At 42.2% G+C, this 20,686-nt stretch overlaps 1 protein-coding gene across 1 annotated transcript in view; it reads right to left on the bottom strand.

Annotated features, from left to right (window-relative positions):
- The window catches only part of MYH15 (myosin heavy chain 15), a 154,194-nt gene extending 134,203 nt beyond the window's left edge, over positions 1 to 19,991 (bottom strand). Inside the window, exons 1-9 of the mRNA XM_072812239.1 lie at positions 19,732 to 19,991; positions 15,369 to 15,475; positions 10,322 to 10,465; positions 8,722 to 8,878; positions 8,053 to 8,080; positions 6,672 to 6,765; positions 4,594 to 4,686; positions 1,979 to 2,042; positions 1,793 to 1,888 (exon numbers count right to left, since the gene is read on the bottom strand). Coding sequence (XP_072668340.1) covers positions 1,793 to 1,888; positions 1,979 to 2,042; positions 4,594 to 4,686; positions 6,672 to 6,765; positions 8,053 to 8,080; positions 8,722 to 8,878; positions 10,322 to 10,465; positions 15,369 to 15,475; positions 19,732 to 19,819 — 871 coding nt within the window. The 5' untranslated portion in view covers positions 19,820 to 19,991. The remainder of the gene's footprint in view (positions 1 to 1,792; positions 1,889 to 1,978; positions 2,043 to 4,593; positions 4,687 to 6,671; positions 6,766 to 8,052; positions 8,081 to 8,721; positions 8,879 to 10,321; positions 10,466 to 15,368; positions 15,476 to 19,731) is intronic.
- Between the last annotated feature and the right edge of the window lie 695 nt (positions 19,992 to 20,686).

Genomic DNA, 20,686 nt, shown 5'->3' with positions numbered 1-20,686 from the left:
CCCCCTTTGGACCACCAGATGTCAGTCTTTGTACAGTAATCAATCTCTGCAGCCCCCAAAGACGCAACAGGATCAATGAATTCCAGATAAGCCTGCATTTTCCAGGGGGTCGCCCAGAGCCCTCGGCCAGTTCTATTAGTAAACAGAGATGCTCCCCCAAATCTTACAATCGTCGCTGATACCCTCATTGGGCCCTACATGTCAGATAGATGCTTTGCACAGCAGAGAAATCTGTGCAAAGAATATTAGATTTGGCAGGGCTAATCAAAGGAAGATCAAAAAAAAAAAAAAATTCTGTTCCAGGTTAGGTGGAAGGGAAAGTAGGAAGGGGAACAGCTGCTGCTTTTATATCACCAGTTGAACCCAGGCCAAAAATAACTGTCCAGTTTGCAGAGCTTGCCCCATTTGGGGGGGCACTTTGAGGGCGAAGGCCGTCACTGCTAAGTGCATGATTAACACACTGACTCTAGCATAACAGGCGGGGGTATAGCTGCCCATTAATTTGCTCGCCCGGCTCCTTGATCTACTCCCACATCCACTCCTCTGGGCGCATTCTTGTCCTCAGTGGCTTTCTCCATACTCAAGACCGTGGCAATCCAATCAGCCTGTCGCTCTCCCCTTGCAGTGACTTCCCGTCCTCGGCCTTAGGGTGCAAGCTGCTGCTTGATCTGGCCCTGCCCACCTGCCCCCTATATCACCTTCTCTCCACCCCCTGCAATGGCCACTTTGCTATTTCAAAGATAAGCCACGTGCATTCCTGCCTCAGGTCCTTTGCACTCACTGTTCCCTCTTCCCTGAACTTTATCCCTGGAAATCCGGCCTGCTCGTTTGCTCATTCGTTCAGGTGTCTGCAAAAATATTGCCTTTTCAGAGCCATCTGGCATGACCATTCTATCTAAAATATAGCCACCTTCTACCTTACCAAGCCCAAATTCATTCTGTCCCCACACCCTATTTTTTTTTTTTTGTAGACCTACCATTCTCTAAAATTATATATTTCTTTGTTTCCTTGTTTATTACTTGGCTCCCATACTAGAATGTAAGCCCACAAGGGCAGGGACCTGTCTGCCTTATTTATTTTCCAATCCTGCGCTTAAACTACAGTGCCTGGTGCACACACAGCAGTCCCATAATAAATATTTGTTGAGTGACTGCATGAAGTTCATTCTCTTACTCCATAAATTACTTTTCTATTTCTCCTCCTGGCACTACCTTTATCTTGGTTAAACTGTAAAACTCGGGAGTATTTTTGACTCATCACTCTCTCTCATTCCTCCGTTCAGTCATTGCTAAGACCTGTCTGTTCTTCTAGGAATCCACCCCCTTTTCTCCCATTCCCACGGACACAACCTTAGTCAATGGCTTGTCATCTGATTCCAGGACGACTATAGTCACTTCCCCCTAGGATCCCTGCCTTCCATCCATCCTGCCCACCACAAATCATGACCTCCTATTACCCCACCCTTGTAACACATGCACACCCCTCTAAATCCTTGAGTTCAGAAACCATCAGAATAAAACCTGCAAATCCTTTCGTCCAGTCAGCCTGATCTCCGCTCCCTGATCTTGCCCTGCCTTTTCCTGCCACTGTACTCACTGCTCCTCCCATAGGAAACACCCTCCCTGCATTACTCCAATACTCATTACTCATAAATCCCCTTCCACTGAGCCACTCAGGTACCCCTAAACTAAGTTCTTATGAGATTTATGAAACAATACTTTTGTAGGTCCAAGAATCTGACATCTGTCTCTTGTTTTAGAATGTCCCTCAGCTCCAGAATACTACACTTACCATGAAGTTCTTTTTTCCCAGACAGAATTTGATAGAATATGTGGTAGTTCCTCTCTCCAGGCTGCTGGAAAATCACTCGGGATTTTTCAAGCAAATCTACGGGATGAGAGAAGGATAAAGAATCATACTTAGGTGTTCTTGCAAAACTTAGAAGGAAAGTAATCAGAGAGTGCAGTGGCTACTCACAAATATCAATGTCTGCAGATGACAGCTTGCCTCTGGCACAGAAGTGCATCCTGATGAACTTGCCCTAGGTAGACACAAAACACAGCCTCCTATTGAAACATTCCCAACAGTTGCAATGGCTCTATTATACACATTATTCCCAAAGTGACTACTTCTCCAAAAGTTAAAAAAAAAAAAAAAGCAACATGGGCCTGAGATGGCACCAGTGAATGCTAGGAGGGCAGGATGATCACCAGGACTAGCACTGGTCCTGGATTCTAGTCTCAGACCTGCCAGCTTCTAGCTGTGTGTTCTTGTGTGTATTACTGAATCTCTCTGGGCTTCAGTATCCTTACCTAAAAATGAGAAAAATAATATCTGTTCAGCATATTCTTTCATTATTCAGCAAACATTCATTGAGCGCCTACTACCATTCAGGAAACCACGAGTCCTGGACAAATCACATTAGAAAAAATGAGTGTGGTCATGGGTGGCTCAGTCGGTTAAGCATCTGCCTTCGGCTCAGGTCATGATCCCAGGGCCCTGGGATGGAGCCCCACACAGGAATCTGCTTCTCCCTCTCTGTCTGCCTCTGTCTCTGCTCCTTACCCTGTTTGTTCTCTCGCTCTCAAATAAATAAAATAAAATCTTTAAAAGAAGAAAAGAAAAACAGGTGTGGTCCCTACCCTTCTAAATTCTAAGTGTAAACAGCTAATGCAATGGCATTAATGTGGGAACATTTGGTGATTCTTGAATCATACAGAAGAGTCAGCTGTGCGGGAGTTCAGTGAGTAAAGGAAAGGGGGCAGAAAAGGGAGTCAGAGAGGTAGACAGGCACCAGGCACCATGCCACATAAGCCATATGGGCCACAGGAAGGAGTACGGTTTAATTTTATGCGTGCTCAGAAGACACCGGGAGATTTTGAACAGAGGAATGATGTGATCAGATTTATGTTTTAAAACACCGCTTTGGCATCAATACTAGATGGGGTAGCTTCCTTCCTTTCTTCTCATGAAAAGCCATAAGACAGGATTTAATGGGACAGAAAGGCTGCTGCCCAAGGAGACAGCTCACATCAGAAGGCTGCTGCAGCTAAGGAGGCGGTCAGCGGGCCCTGGAGCTTGCAGGAGGAGGATGTGGTGGCAGGCAGGTGCCAGGCCGGTGGAGGTCACCCATGCGAGGAAGGAGGCAGAGCAGGACGGCAGCCAGGCCAGGGAAGGAGAGGGGTGACAGAGGGATTGAGCCATTAGGTTGACAAATGTAGAGGAATGGGAACCATACACACAGATACACATATATGTGCATTTATATGCACACATATAGCATGGTATTAATTGAAATAATTTAACCTGGATTTATTTTTTGGACTCCCTTTACTCTTTCTCCTCCTCCCTTCCTCTCCCCTTCCTTCCTTCCATTCATCCATCTCTGTATATTTTGCTTCTCTTTTTCTTCTATCCTACTTTTTTTGCATTGTTTTTCAATTGCTTTCTTATTTATCTTTCCACTTGCTGTTCTTTCCCTTCTTCCTTTTCTTTTTCCTTTCCTTTATTCTTGTCTTCCTTTTTTCCCCTCTTCCCTCCCTTCCTTCCTTTTCCCCTTTTTTTTTTTCATATTTCAGCAGAAAATCCTTCACATTCTATCCAACCTAAATCTAGCAGTTGTTTTATGGACCGATATTAGCACCTGCTATGCAGCCAGACCTGGCAAGCAGATGTAAGTGCAGGCAGGGCAGTGCTAAGGCCCTGGGTAGAAACCAGCCACATCAGCATGAGACTGTTATTTAATTGTGCCCAAAGATTCAAACAGGAAGCCTTCTGCAAATTTCCTTGTAAATTATAGAGTGGCGCCCTGCCACTCATTTTTGGCATTAGATGGGTTTGTGAAACTCGATTTTGAAATCCAAATTCTTCCTGTATCCTGGGAATGCAAGTTATCAAAATCTATTTTAAAAAATGTTTTCTCCCGGGGCAGCCCGGGTGGCTCAGGGTTTGGCACCACCTTCAGCCCAGGGTGTGATCCTGGAGACCTGGGATCGAGTCCCACATCAGGCTCCCTGCATGAGCCTGCTTCTTCCCCTGCCTGTGTCTCTGCCTCTCTCTTTCTCTTTCTCTCTCTGTGTCTCCCATGATTAAATAAAATCTTAAAAAAAATATTTTCTCCCCAAAAAAATTCCCCAGTGGAAAATATGCAGAGGTAGGGGAGCCATAGGCAAGAATAGAAATAATAACTGTACTAAGTGATTTAGGAAGTGCTTACTAAATTGGCTTGCTATAAGGAGTATAGGAAATTATGAAAGAGAAAGTACTTTCAAATCTGTAAAAATGCAATAAAATATAAAGTATTATTAGAATTTGTTGGGTGAGCTTCCCTACTGGAAGTGGAAAGGAATTTGAAACTATTAAATCTGGTCTTCTGGAAATTGACCAAACAATAGAAGCTTCTCTGATGTATATTTATATGTAGTTTTAATTTCTTAACAATGAAACTGATTTCTTCCTTTTTTGAGGAATCTAATAATATTAGACTTCTTTGATGTTCTAGAATTTTTTTATACCTATGTGCTCAAGAATGAGTTTTATCATTTGCTTAAAAAATTAAAGACTCTGATACACTGCTCAATCATGCTACTTACAAAACGAGAGGAGTTATCATTTCTCAGGGTTTTGGCATTTCCAAATGCTTCCAAGATAGGATTCACTTGCTTGATTTGATCTTCTAAAGACCCCTGAGATACAGGTAAAATAAATACAGCAGATGAAGTTTTCAGTAAAATTCTGTAATATGGTAAGCCCTGCATCCCTAGGTCAGACCCTATTCTTGCTTTGATAAATAGGAGCCAAAGCTGTTTCCAAATTTGATTACACAATGTTACTTCAGAATGAGAACGCAGAAAAACAGATGAATGAGAAGCTGTCTTAACATAAAATGTCCCTGTGAATATATATGGGAGCTCATTTATTTGCAATACTTCTCTTTTGGTCGGAATTGGCCTAAGTGTGAAAAGAAACTAGATATCTACAATCAACCAATTAATCAATCAATCCCATAGCCTATTTCCAGACAAACTTCATTCCTTATATTTTCTCCATTGTTAGTCTCCTTCTCTTCCCACCTAATTCTTACACCTGGAAATTTATCCTAAGCTAACACAGCAGATTCTTGGCATTATTAAATTATATTTTTCCTTCTTACTATTCCTAAGTAATCTAATGGTTCATGCCAAGCTGTGAGTCAATGGTGGTATTCATTTTGATTTTGAATCATATGTGCTTAGGAGGTTACCTCCACAGAGTGAGTCTGAATGAGCACTCAGCATCCTGATTGCAACATGGCTATGTTGTTTTCCACTCAGCATCAAAGATCCATTTTATGGGAGGGATTACATGGTATATAATATTCAAGAATTTACAAACTTAGGGGCGCCTGGGTGGCTCAGTTGATTAAGCATCCCACTCTTTATTTCAGCCCAGATCATGAGATCAAGCCCCACTTCTGGCTCCGTACAGGGTGTGGAGCCTGCTTAAAATGGTCTCTCTCCCTCTCCCCCTACCCACCCACCTCCACACACACACACACTCGTGCACACACTTTCTCTCTCTCAAAAAAAAAAAAAAACAAAGTTTATAAACTTACAAATACTATATCCCTTCTAAGTATTATTGGTCTACTATCCTTTAAAGAAATAAAAGGACTATAGGAGCAAGGATTTTCATAGAAGTGATATGTATTATGTATTGTTATGTATTGTCTATCATAAGGCCAATGGCTAGACCAAACAATTACACAAACAACCAAAATGCACACAAAAATGAAGTAACATCTAGTGAATAATAGAGTTCAATGATACCTAAAGAAATCAATCAAATTCAGGAATGTGGCAGTTGGGAAAGAAACTTTTTGTGCTTTGAAAATTGGACCAGTTTGCTATTTTGATATACTTCTTACTTTGCAGAAACAGCAGGAAGCATCCAGGATTGAATTGAAAAAGCAAAATAACAATGCCAGACATAGAAAGATGAGAGGCCCTAACAGCTCAATAACTCATTGATTCTGAGTCCCACTCAGCATTATCTAGTTATATTTTGCATACCAATTCTCACGGTCTAGTTACTCTCAAATTATTACGAAACCCATCAACCAGTTAATGGAGCTAAACAAAGTAAGCTAAATTAAAAATCACCAAAGATAAAAGTAATTAAATAGAGAGGGAAGGTAAGTAGAACCTGGAATGTGATTAAAGTTGAGAGTATGTCCATCAGGCTTTTGGAATTTGACCCAGGAGTTAGTGATGAAGGAAGCAGACTTCTACTTTTTTGCATTTCTGTGGGAGTCTGACATCTCATGGTAGCTAAAGGGATTCAGAAATATCCAAAGTATCCATTCAAGGCATTGATGATTCTAGTGTTTCGGGAAGATGTTTGAATCTTAAGTGTTATTCTCAGAGGGTCTAATCAACAAAGATCAGACTAAATAGCACTTAAAGCAAATCGAAACAAATTATGTCATTTCATCTTTTGGGGTTACTGGTTTGAGCACTTGATAGTACTCTCAAGAGGCAAAGATGGGGGGAAAAACTTTTCTATAATTTTCTAATTGTTTTATGGCTTTCGTCTCCTCTTTTCTCCCCAAAAGTGGTCAAGGCAGAGCCTCCGTGATTAGTGGATAGGACCCCCTCACCTTTCTTGCCAAGATATATGAATACTTACTTACCGGCTTTTCCCTAGATTCACCCATGGTTGCAATGGTGGCAAAATACTGGATAATATGTTTGGTGTTCACAGTCTTTCCAGCACCAGATTCTCCTCTGTGATTAGAAATTCAGTGATACAGTTAACTGGTTCAGATTATTAATGAAGTGGGAGTTAAATCATTTTAACCATATAGACTAAGACAAAAAGGAAATGTTTTATGGAAAAATGGAACTTAAGAGGAAACTTAAAGAGATGTAGATATTTAATTGGTTGGGAGAAGGGGAAGAACTATCTCAGGCTGGAAAAACACCATGAACAAAAATCAAAACTGAGTACAGAAAGATTAAAGATTTTATAAAAACCGGAAGCCTGTTCTTCATGGTCCTGTTAACAAGAAGCTGAAGAACTCCTCTATTAATTAAAGACAAGCCTCCTCATTACCAATTGTTCGAGGGATTTTCACATATTAAGGCTAGCACAGGTCTAGGTCCAACCCTTTCCCTGAGAAGAGGACCTACCAATCATTCCACCAGGCAGTTAGGTTTTAGAGTTCCTTTTTTACCTTTGATAACCAGTTAACTTTGTGATGTGGGAAGAACACAGGGTGCTAGTCTTATTACAAGCATCCTAGGATCAAGGCCTGCCTTTATCTGTATGAAACTCCAGGAAATATTTTATCTTCTCTGCAAAGGGCTAAACTCAAACTCCCCTTCTAGCTCTAAGATTCTGAGACTGTTACTCTTGAGATGACTAAAGCCAATGGAGAGCCCATTGGCTTTAGGGTGACAACACCATTATATAGGAAGACCAAGAACTTTAGCATTTCACGGTCTCTTGAATCTTAGTCACCCAGCCACCACGCTGACATTTCACCAGGCCAACCAGTGCTCTTCCCATCAAAATTAGCATCCAATATGGTATCGCTGAAGTCTTTTCCTTCCTTTTCTTCTCCAAGTTGCATCATCTTTTACTTCCTATTTAATGTACCTTAGTCTGCCCCAATCTAGCTGCCCAGATAATAGCAGGTTACCTGTTCCATGGTCATACTCATTGAACTTTTCTCTCTGCCCAATTAGTCCACAGACCTTTGAAAATGACTATTTGGACAAATTGTTCTCCATCAGGAAGATGACTAAGATCAGCTTGTGCATTATGCGTTCTAAAAGATCTACTAAGATGGTGGAGGCAGCCTAGCGAGTACCATATTTGGAGTAGTCACGGACTAGAGTGTTATGACAATTTCCTGAGTATCTTATTCTTGCCTAGAATGTATTCTGTATGTAAAGAGCAAACAATTCAAGGATAGTGAATTTCTGTTTTATTCCCAGTAAAATGTAGGTGTCTGTTTCCATTGAACCTCTCACTGCTAGCCAAAAAGAAGAGGCAAGGCAAACACTTACGTCAAAAGTACAGACTGATTCTCTTGATCTACAAAAGAAAGGAAAATGTCAGAACATTCTTCTGCGAGAGCTTCTATGTTTTGGCAAACTTATTCAAAATTTCCTTGGTTGCGTTTTGAAGTCAGACACAAGGAAAAGGATTTGCTCCCAGCTGGAGAAAAAAATACCATTTGAGTAGTACAGAGTAAAAGAGATTTTTCCCTTGCCCCTATGTATGTCAGTCATATGAACATACAAATCTCAGACCTATTTTCTTGCTCCAAATATAAATGATAACTGACTAATGGTTGACATTTTTGCCATTTTAAGCCTTTTAAGAAGCATGGTGTTACAATAGCTACAGAGAAACTTCTTAGGCCAGAAACTCTAGCAGGTGCTTTATGTAATAAAAGCTGCCATCTACAGGGGGCTTCCTCTGGGCCAGCCACTGGGCCGAGCACTTTCAATGCATTATCTCCCTTAATTTGACATGTGAGCTAATCATCTCCAGAACCCTAGGAGGCAGGCTCTATTTTGCCCATGGTTTTATCCAAAAGAAATGGAGGCTTCAAGTGATTAGGTAACTGTAAAGGACACGCTCCGCTCACAATGCCTACATGCCTCTTTAGTGACACTGAGAAAAAGTAGATCAGATATTTTTACCTTTCATTTTGTAGGGCAGCCACTTACTGTGAAGCATATCCTGAAAGGCATTATCGGCAACAGCGAAGATGTGAGGGGGAGCTTCTGATCGCCTCTTCCCTTTGTAGGCAGCCACGACTTCTTTCTGATACACTGGGAGCCACTTGTAAGGGTTTATGCTCACACAGAAGAGACCTGAATATGTCTGAGGAAAAATATCAGAGGAGATTTCAGAAAGCAGGTTAGCAATACTTCCTGGTTTGTCAGCTCTCTCACTGCCAGATAACATTTGCTGAAATATTTACTCATAAAGGAACTAAAAAGAGGAGAGAGCTTTTGGATCCTTACAGAGAAGAGACTGTAACAGGAAGAGACAGAACCGGGTTAGAGTGGCAGCAGGGCCTGGGGTTACCTCTCCCCGGGGAGACCCGCTAACTATGAACATGTCTGACACATACACCCTTTGAAGACAGAGACAACACCAACAACAGGCTGAGCAGCCATCGGGCATTTGAGGCCAGAAGGTGGCTTATGTTTCAGCAAGATTAGGAACCTGATTTGTAAGGCATGAGAGAAGAGCTCATTTGGGTCACTCAGTCACTATAATAACAGAATTATGGCCCCCCCAAAGGACACATTCTGGTCCTAATCCCTGGAATCTGTGAATACAATCTTATTCGGAAAAAGGATCTTTGTAGGTATAATTAAGTTAAGGATCTCAAGATGCTATGTGGGTGGGCCTTACATCCAATGGCTGGTGTCTTTATGAGACACACAGAGAGGAGAAGGTATGAACACACAGAAGAGAAAGTGATGTGTAGACAGGGGCAAGAGCCTGGAGTGGTGTGGCCACAAGGAATGCCAGAAGCCACTAGAAGCTGGAAGGGTTAAAAAATGATTCTCTCCTAAAGACTCCAGAAGGACTATGACCCAGCTGATTTGATTTGATTTTGGACTTCTGGCCTCTAGAACTGTGATAGAATAAACCTCTGTTGTTAAGCCAACCAGTTTGTGGTAATTTTGTTACAGCATCCAAGGGAAACTAATATAGTCACGTATAACAGACGGCCAAGGAGCAAGTTGGCTATATGTCATGGCTTCTATGGAAATGGAGCCCAAGTGCGACCATTTTGGTCCAATCTACTCAGGGCTGCTGCTGTTGAATAGGCTCTGAGTAAATCAAAGAATCTAAGTAACCATCACCAATGTAATGGTGATGAAAAAAGTCATTCCTTCTACTGAGCACAAACAGGGTGACAGGTACTGCACTATGTGCTTTACATTCTCTGATTTAATCCTCCAAGCTATCTTGGAGAACCAAGCATTCTTATTCCACTTTACGGATAAGGGGACTTCAAGTAGTTAAGAAACTTAACAACGAGTGAATGATAAGACTCGCATCTGGACACTGATCTATCAGGCTCCAAGCTTCATACCTTTAGTTCGAGAATCTAGGGAAAGGGATATGAATGTTGACAAAATAAGACTGGGGAAATGCTAGGGGAAGGTCCCTTTCCAGTGGCCATTCAAGGATTATCCCCATGGAAGTCTGCTTAAGTTCAAAGTAACCTATTATCCAAGAGAGGGTTAAGAAATTGCCAATATGAGTGCCAACAGGATATTTCAGCAGTAAAGCATATATACACACATAGATCATCCAGTGGTCATAGCGCCTCTTCAGGGTATGCAGGACCGATGCTTCATTGAGATGAGTCAGCATTGCTAGATCTTCAATCATTTCACACTTTGGGGGATTCATCTGCTGGACTTCAACCTCCTTGACACTCAGACTCTGCAGAGAGGAGAAAAATCTAATATGTATTTCCCTATTTTATGTTTCTTCATTTTACCATAGATTGGAAAGAATCTTCAAAAATTCTAGAAAAAAAGATAACTCCTGAGGGATGGGTCCAGAAGTTTAACCAATCCTAATAAAAGACGGGTGTTTCTCCTACCCAAGATTGCACCTTGTCTGAAGATTTAGTTTTAAAAAGTTTTTGTTGAATGAAAATATTCTATCTCGCGGAGCTCTAGTCCTGTGTCCCCTCACTGACTCTGGCTGCCTCTGAGAGCACACACATCATATTGCCTGTGGTTTGGCATGTCTCTTGATGCTTAGCAGGTTTAGAGGAAGGAATTGGGAGTGAAAGATCAAGGAGGCAGATGAATCCTTCCAGACTTTCTTCAAGACCTATCTTCTCCCTCAATCCTTGCCCCGCTCCCTTAGCTCATTTAAAAAAAAAAAAATATTTTACCATATAAACAACCTATATTATCTTGGCACAATCTTTTGCACATGATTCAATAATTTAAAATGTTAGACTATCTCTCACCTAGATTATAAACACCTGAAGGAGTTCTGATGGTGTTTTTATAGTTACTAAAGCATCTATTACAATGTGACACTCGTGGTGGGTACTCAATAAATATTGATATCTTGATTACTATGGATGCGTTGCTACCCAATAGTTGTTCAGAGTTGCTCTCAAAGTTTCCTAACACCATTTCCTATAGCTCTTTTCCTCGTTTAATAAACATTAGCATCAATTGATGGGTCCATTTAATCCCAGTTGGTGATGGATTCCTCTTTCAAACCTCTCACACTCTCCATATTCTTTTTTTTTTTTTTTTTTTTTTTTGAGTGGTGGGGGGAAAAGGAGTGAGGATAGGGGGAGAGGGAGAATCCTAAGCAGGTCCACACCCAGCACTGAGTCCATGGCAGGGCTCAATCTCACAAGATTGAGATCATGACCTGAGCCAAAATCAAAAGTTAGACACAAACAACTGAGCCATCCAGGTGCCCTCACATTCTCCAGATTCTTCATCAAATTCCTAACCATAATCTGCTTTGACATTGCTCCAACAGTAATCACTTTTCTTTCGAATCTCTTTAATTTCCATATGTCAAGGACTCCTTTTCTGTAGAACTTAATCAGGTGTCTTACGTCTTTAAATATCTCCCTTTAGCTCTGATTCTGTTTTTCTATCTTCTTTCATTGCCTACTATCTTCCATAAGTATTACTCTACACCTACTGGTTCCCTGTCTCTGTTAATGTTACAAAGACTGTTCATACGGTGATTGAAAGTGTAGCTACTTCTAACACCAGGAGGAGGAAGCCTGGAGCTAGGGAGACACAGAGTGGGGCTAAAGGAATGGGACTGTCATTATGTGGTGGAAAGACAAATAGGACAAAGCAAAATCCTTTAGACTCTTCTTTCTACATTATTAACTTACTGCTTTCATGCTCTTCTTCTTGCGATTTCTTTTGATAATAATTATAGCCATAATATTTATAAATCACCTTAAGTACTGTTGAAAAGACAGTTTTGGAACATGTACTCAGACAATAAAGTCTCTCATTTGGAGGACCGATAAAATAGGGTTGGATCCCACTAAGAAAATGAAAAGATGGGGATGTAGGTGGCTCAGTCAGTTAAGCATCTGCCTTCAGTTCAAGTCATGATCTCAGGGTCCTGGGATGGAGCCCTGTATCAGGCTTCCTGGTCACCTGGGGAGTCTGCTACTCTCCCTCTACTCCTCCCCGCAACTCACGCTCCCTGGCCTACTCTCTTACATGCTCTCTCTTAAATAAAATCTTCAAAAAAAAAAAAAAATAGTGAAAAGACAACACTGGGGAAAAAAATCTTTGCAAATCATAGATCTGATAAGAAACTTGTATCCAGAACATATAAAGAACTTTTATAATACAACAACAAAAAAAGCAATAAGCCAATTAAAAAAATGGGCTAAGGGTTTGATTAGACATTTCTCCAAAGTTACACAAGATGCTCAATATCAATGCCAAGATGATATTAAGATGCTCAATATCATTAGTCATTAGGAAAATACAAATAAAAATCCCATTAAAATACCACTTCACACCCACTAGATTGACTATAATCTAAAAGGTAATAATATGCGTTGGTGAGGATATAGAGAAATTATAACCCTTACAAACTACTGGCAGGAATAGAAAATGATGCAGCCATTTTGGAAGACATTTTGGCAGTTCTTCAAAATGCTAGACATAGAAGTTACCATATGACCCAGGAATTCTACTAGGTATATACCCAAGAGAAGTTAATACGTCCACACAAAAACTTACATGCTCACGTTCATGGGAGCATTATTCCCAATAGCCAAAACATTTAAACAAACCAAATGTCTATCAACTGGAGAAAGAATGAACAAATCTGGTGCATCCATACTATGGAATATTATTCAGCTATACAAAGGAATAAAGTACTGATACATGCTACGATGTGAACCCCAAACACTATACTAAGTGAAAGAAGCCAGACACAAAAGATCATGTGCTGTATGATCCCATTTATCCAAAATGCCAGAAGAGACAAATTTCTCTATTGAGGAATAACATAGATCAGAGGGGATAAAGGGAGGGCAACCCATCTGGGGTCCCCTCCCTCTCTAGGAGCTTTGTACTATTGCTCAATAAACTTTGCTGCCCACCAAAAAGAAAAAAAAAAAAAAAAAGTGGGGAGAGAGGGGAATGATTGCTAATGGGTACAAGATTTCTTTTGGGGATAATGAAAATATCCTAAAAATTAGATTACAGTGATAGTTGCGTAATTCTTTTAAATATACTAAAAACTGTAAAGGCCATTTTTAGGTAAAAAGGTTTTGAGTGATGGACTGTAGAAAGGGCCCACAGCGACCACCTGGTTGGATACAGACTGGCCCCTGGGGGGACCCAACCTCAAGATATCCATACGCCCTAACTGACCCATGGGCTGCTTACAACCAGGCACAGTTACCAAAATAGGGAGAATTCCATAATTCCCCATACCTCACCTTCCCTCTAAAACCAGCCCCCACCCCCTGCCTCTGCAGACAGCCTCTCCTCTGCTGTCCTGCCCACTGCTCCCTAGCAGTGTATTCATTAAATTTCTTCCTCTTTGTTCTGCTTCAGGTAAATTCTTGTCACTGCCCAGACCACCTGCTTCCACCCAATCATCCCCCCACAGTTAAGGGCTACCATCCGACCAAACACATTTAACCACCACCAAAACTATTAAATTGCACACTTTAAAGAGGTGAACTCTATGGTATGTAAATTATAGCTCAATAAAGTTGTTTTTAAAAGTTGGCATGGGACACCTGGGTGGCTCAGTGGTTGAGCATCTGCCTTTGGCTCAGGTCGGGATCCCGGAGTCCTGGGATCAAGTCCCATATCAGGGTCCCCGTGAGGAGCCTGCTTCTCCCTCTGCCTAGGTCTCTGCCTCTCTCTGTGTGTCTCTCATGAATGAATAAATAAAATCTTTAAAAAAAAGAGGTAAATAAATATTGGCATAAACAATGATGGGAAAAAGACATTCATATCTGTTTTCTCTCTTTTAATAAGAGATTGTCCCAAGACTCATTTCAGGGCCCATGTTTCCTTATTTAGGACATTCTGATTTTTTTTTTTCTTGTCTATCTAGGTAAGTTCCTGCTGATAAGGCCCAAGTTCTTAATTCCATTACTTAAATAAAATCTATCTAACTGGGGATTTTTTATGTCCAGATACTGTCAAAAGGCATATTAAAATGGTCATTTATAAGTGGCCTCCAGAGCTTTACAACTCAAACAGCAATGCTTTAGATGATAAATTGCCCAAATACGAAGATAAGGATGTGAAAAAGAGGAACCTTCTTGGTAATGTTTGTTGTGGAGCTGAGGCACAATCAGGAGACTGGAGACATGACTCCGGGCATGGAATGGTCTAGAAAATCTACCAGGAACTGTTCTTCTGAGTCAGGGCAGAAATAGGGACCAGCTCACCACCATGGGGCTGGCAGGCAACCCGAGGTCAGTGATTCATGGGAGGGTCCCGAGGTGGACCGTCTGCTCAGGGTTATCCTGCTGCCCTATACACCCAGGGGGCAGGGGAAGGGGCTGCAGGCCCCTAGAGCCCTCCTTCATATGCCCTCCCTGACCCCTTACACTCTAGCTTATGCTCAACACCTGCCCTAAACCTCTTTCAAAGGTCTTACGTGACCTCCTAATTCTGAAACGCTGAGGCTCTCTCCAAGACTCTAATCTCTTACTCTAAGGTTTGGCATTACTGACCATCCCCCATCTCTTGGCTTTTCTGGCACTGTGCTATTCTTAGTCAAATTATCCCTCTTTTTTTTTTTTTTTTTTTTAAGATTTATTTATTTACTTTAGAAAGAGAGAGACAGCACGAACAAGCATGAGGCATGAGGAGAGGGGACCAGAAAGACTCTCAAGCAGACTCCCCGCTGAGCACAGAGCCCAGGGCTTTGATCCCCCACCCTGAGATCATGACCTGAGCCAAAATCAAGAGTCGGATACTTAACCAACTGAGCCATTGAGGTGCCCCGAATTACCCCTCTTTCTTAATCCAAACACAACTTGCTTCAGAGTTCTTTAGGTCACTATTCACTGCAAGGGGCACCTTTAAAAAACAATAAAACTTGAAATGTTGGTGAAAGAAGAGAAAATTGAGTTCTAGAGTCAATGATCTTTACCACTGGCAACTGTTTTACTCTGATTTACCCAGGGTCATTTAATCTTTGATAGGAAATGGAGGAGCTTCTCAAAGATGCATGAATTTTCCAAAAGCGTATCTATCAGTGGCATCTCCTACCCAGGTTTTTATCAGAGAGAAGGGATATTTAATTATTTAAGTAAAGAACACAGTTATTCCAGAGAGAAAATAGATTCCTTTACCTTTCCGTCTGCTGTCTCAACAATTACTTTGCCATCATTTCCACTCCCTTTAACCTCGGCCTCCACGTAGGCATTTCTGCCATCAGGAATCCAGCATTTCTTCTTCCCTACGGAGCCAAAAAAGATTATAACCATCGGATTTGTACAAAATAGATGCTGGACACTCCTGTACTGAAAGATGTGATCTCCTTTCTGCTAATTCGGCCTGGTAACTTGGAGTCACCAATATAGGAAATTGCAAGGTTAGATAAAATCGTGAAAGCTCATCCCAAAGATGACACACTGACTCTGCAGGAAGGAGAAACACTTGAGCAAGCCAGACGAGGACCATCACAGACCATTGTGCTGCAAGGAAGTTACAGGGCAACACCCTACAAGCCACTCTTCCGGACCCCAACTCTTAGCTCTCACTCCGTCCCAGGTCCTGGGTGTTCATCCTAGTGCCTCCCCCTCCCCTGCTCCCTTCCAGAATACTTCACTCAGAAAGGTCTGGTTATATCTGAGTGAAAATTAGGTGAGTGGTCATGCCTGTGTTTCAGGGTTTTTTAGAATGTCTTAATTTTGGAATAAAAGCCTGCTGAGAGAATTACGTGGTCAGAATTGGAGGAGAGGGGATATGGGCTATTTTTGCCAGACAGCATAACTGCTTCACATTATTTCCCCCATATAACATTTCTGTTCTCTGCCCCCTCACTTCCACACCCCACCCCTAAGCAAAGCATCTGATCACAACGTGATCACAAAATGAGAAGCTTTGGGGGAAATGAAACACCCTTATAACACCTGAGACAGGCTCGCTTGGCTGCTTCTGGGCTTCTCTCCCACCTGAGACAGATGCCAGGGAATATGACTAAGACATCTACTTTCAGGAGCACCGGGGTGGCTCAGCTGGTTAAGCATCAGGCACTTGATTTCTGCTCAGGTCATGATCTCAGGGTCCTGAGATTGAGCCCCCTGTTGGGACTCCCACTGAGCGTGGAGCCTGCTCAAGATTCTTTCTCCCCCTCTGCCCCTTCCCTGCCCCCTCTCTCCCTATTTATAAACAAAACAAAAAACCAAAAGCACCTACTTTTAAGGGAAAGTGAGTCTTAACAGAAGCTCATGGAAGTTTCAGGTCTCAGCTCATCGAGTAGGTAAGGGGGAGGGAAGAGCAGAGCACTTGTCTGGAAGAGGGAAAGTCTGAACCAATGGCTAGGAACCCAGTGCAGTGGAACCTATAGCAGGGGTGGGCAATGCCAACCCCATCACCACCACCGCCCTCAACACAAAAGTTAGGAGGCCTCATTGGTGCTGGACAGGAGGCCCTCACCAGACGCTCTCCCCAGAGGTGACCTATAGGACCTGACGGTGTGTAGGAAGCTGGGCAACATTCGCCTTCCTTCCACCATGCTTGTCTCTGCAAGGGATTTTGTTGCACACTACTTTCTTGCTGCCCCTGTCTTCGCTGTGCTCCCTTCCTTGTCCCCTAAACCAATTTGCCACTAAAACTGCCTGGGAAGATTTTTGTATTCCTGTCAAACTGATTTTGCATTTGCTCCTACTTGTCGTTTGCATTTTAAATACTGGTTTTGCGCTATATTTATCATTTTGGTCTCTTTTTACAAAAACGGATTTTGCTTTGTGTTATGTCTATGAAAAGAGGCTTGTTTTTGAAAAGCACCTCTTTGCATACATTTTGTGTGTTTAAGGTAAATAAATGCACTGTATTTTAAACCAAATGTTATCACTCGAAAGAAACATGGATATCAGCTGGCACAGATTTCCTTTTTTTTTTTTAGAAAAAAAAACCTGAGGAAAGAGATTAAGAGAGTTGTCTGTAGTCACATAGCTAATTAGTGGCAGTCATTAGAATAATGACTCTAGAAATTAGATCACCCATCTCCTAAATCAGAGCTCTTCCATTACAGCACATTTCTTCCATTTTACATGCTTAGTTTTTTTTCCTCCCATTTTTCTCTCAAGGATTAGGTCCATCCCCCACCTCATGATTAGCCCCATCCTTTGTCCTTTAACTTGCCTGGAAATGGTAGGAGAGAATTTTTGGAAACCCTTACCTATCTGAGACCCCAGTTCCTAACAGGAATGTTTTTGAAGACAAAGGAAAGGAACTCATTTTTTAAATTTTTAAGTGTTTTGCACTCATGAATAATTGCAGAAGTGGAAATGTAAACAGTAATGGCTTTGAGTTAGGCTACCTGGACTTTAGTCCTGGCTCTGCTAGTGACAAGGTGTGAAGGAAGGGATTCATCTCTTTGGGCCTTGGTTTTCCCACCTGTATCCTCACAAGGTTTGCCTACATGATTTCATATCTTTAGATGACTAGATACCCTTTCTAATATAAAGGCAAAAATAACAACCAAAAAAGGCAACATGTGTGTATTGGAGAAAAAATGAAAACGTAGAGAAATGTATAAAGAAAATTGAAAAAACAAATCACCCATGGTGCACTTGGCTGGCCCAGTCAGAAGAGCGTGTGACTCTTGATCTCAGGGTTGTGTTCGAGTTCCACATGGGGTGTAGAGATTATAAAAAAAATAAATAAAACTAAAAAAAGTTACCCATAATGTAACAACACAGAGATAGCCACTGTCTGAAGCATTTCCTTCCAGTCTTTTTTCTATACTGTTGCTCAAGATTGGAGAAATACTGTATTCAGCTTGGTAGTTATTTGAAATAGAGTGTTTAGGTGCTCTAACATTAAAATCACTTACATTTAACTTTGGAGGGGTGCTTTGTGTTTATCTCTTAAAGCACTTTCTCCCTGACACCCAGCCATCCTAGTTTTCCTTCCCAGGCCACATAATAATGTTTGGTGTTTATTTTTCACACTAATTGTTGCAGTAGGGCCTCCACTGAGGAAGGCAGGCAGAGCAAGTGTCATCATCCTGCTTGACAGATGAGGAAACCACAGCTCAGTAAAGTGCAGTGATTTGCTCTGATTACACCGCTGGAGAGGATGGGTGCCAGGGAATTCGAACCCAAGATTACCTGCCAAATAGTCTAATCACACTGCTTCCATTTGGCCTGAGTTCAAAAAAGCAGGCTCCATTGTCTGCTAGCCCAGGGGAATGAGAATCTTCCTTAGTCTTTCCGTTTTTGCTGCCACTGCGTTTCTATGGGGAAAACCATTTGGCCAAAAAAAATTAATTAAAAATTATTGCTATATTTGAAGTAATTATTTACAGTGCTGATTCTACTAAATGCATCATCCAATTATCTCTAATGCTTTGGCCTAATTTTTATTTTCTCGCTGGCACCACTATGATCTTGTCCTTCATTATCTGACTACCTGTGATAAGCTTTTGCATGCCCAGATCTGACCTCAGGGATAGTTCTGTTATTGTATTTGATTTGATGGATTATAATTAGCTACTCTAAAATCCAATCATCGTAATGAAATCCAATGACTGGAAACTGGGAACTGATCCAGGACTGGACTCTGATGGAAATAGAATGTCCTACATACCCGGCTTGAATTATAATCGGTCATATTAAAGTCTAATGTTGACTAATTCTGAGTACTAGAACAACAGTCAGCCCTTACGTTGCACTGTTGAATCATTTTGGAATTAAGATAGGTAGGTGGCTTAATGCTAGATCACACTGTGAATCTGACTTTAAATCTCCAACTAGCTGAAATTCGGATGCCCACGCAGCCCAGCCACACAGAGAAGGAGCAGGAAATGTAGCATTTATTTAGAGATTTTAATGTAGAACCCAGCCTTCATCTGGAGGGTAAATCCTCATTAACCTTTGTCCTTGCCACGAGACTAGACATCAGGGTGAGCAAGTCTCCTAATTATCTTTCGTTGAGTGTTGGCTAAGTGACCCTGCTGACCTGGAAGACAGCCAGAGGGCAAAGTTCCAACATTAGAAAAGTCTGAAGAGGGCCAGGGACGACTCCTCTTTCTCCTGCCTTCCTCCAAGGTTTTTCCTTTCTTCTTGCTTAGAGTGTACCAACACCACCTACAGTCCAAGCTCCGGGCCCCGGTCCATGCTACAATGTTCACCCACAGTAAGTGGTTTCTAAGAAAGGCTTTATCTGGGCCCACTCCTGGGGGTGGGGTGGGGATGGGGTCTGTGCTATCACAGTGCTTCCTCCAAGAGAGAACAAGTAAGCATGGCTTGGGTTGGGTCTGCCTCCCAGCCATCCTCCTCTTCCTTGCAGACTCATCTCTACCCAGGCCATGTAGGCCACTTAGCTCCTCAGTTGTCAGTCTAATGCTCATTCATAGAGGCGAATGCACCTCGAGCAAGCAGGTTAGGTTCCAGAATTGACGGCTCTTCTCAACCAATCAAATAAACCAGTTTCCACCCAGAAGCTGTAAAATAAATGGAAACCAGCAACCCCCACAAGTCTTACCATCAAAGGCCACAGCCTGTAGCAGAAGCAGCTCGGCCTGGCTTCTTCTGAGGAAGGCCGCAGCCTCTCCAAGCTCTGACACATCCATCCTTCTTCAGTGGTCCACCAAAACAGGCATCAGCCTGAAAGTGAGCAGCAAGGGTTCACTCTGTAAAGACAGGTGTAGGAAGGAACCGGTGGCAATGTGGCCTCACACACTAATCCAAGATTCCCTAAAGATGGGCCAATAAGGGTGAAATCTTTTTAACTACCCCTCCCCTCCTCTCTCTCCGCCTGTCTCATGTGTATGACGAAGTCGGACTCAAGAACATCTTACTGTATCAGGGCCAACCAATCCACTAGGCACAGAAGCCACCAGCATCCACGATGCTTTCAGGGGCCCACAAAAATAGTGTAATAATAATTTTATTTAAAATCAGAATAAAACATGAATATAATACTTAGGACACATAATAAGGAATCCATCCTGGGTAATATTAATTAGTCTTTATACCAAAGCAGTTGCAAAATCTGATTTTTAATATTTTTTGTGAAGGAAGAAGCCCACAAAGACAGAAGTGCCTAAGGTCCCCATGAAAGTCATCATGCAACCCCAAACCGTGGTCCTGACCTTGGCCAGACTGAGAAACACCCAGTTGTGAACACCGGGTGCCCTGATGGGAGTGGAGGAAGGGCTTGCAGGGATCTGGGTGCATCCGGGGAGAGGGAGCACTGTGGCCAGAGTATGGTGACAATGGGGAGAGGTCATCCAGACTAACAGCATGAGAGAGGGCAGGAGTAGAGATGTGAGTATCCCGCAGAGGCGAGTGTCTGGGAGCAGGTGGGGTGCACAGGTGAGGGGGAGGGCAGGCTGTGTGCTGAAGGCGGTGACCAGGTATGGGTGGAGGAGCTCATCAGCTCAGGTGAGGCAAGTGCGGGTCTTGGACGGGCTGGTGGCTCGGCAAGTCATCGGGTC

Source organism: Canis lupus, chromosome 35, assembly GCF_048164855.1.
Source record: "Canis lupus baileyi chromosome 35, mCanLup2.hap1, whole genome shotgun sequence".
In the NCBI taxonomy this organism is placed as follows: Eukaryota; Metazoa; Chordata; class Mammalia; order Carnivora; family Canidae; genus Canis; species Canis lupus.
This window is presented reverse-complemented; position numbering and strand designations above follow the sequence as displayed.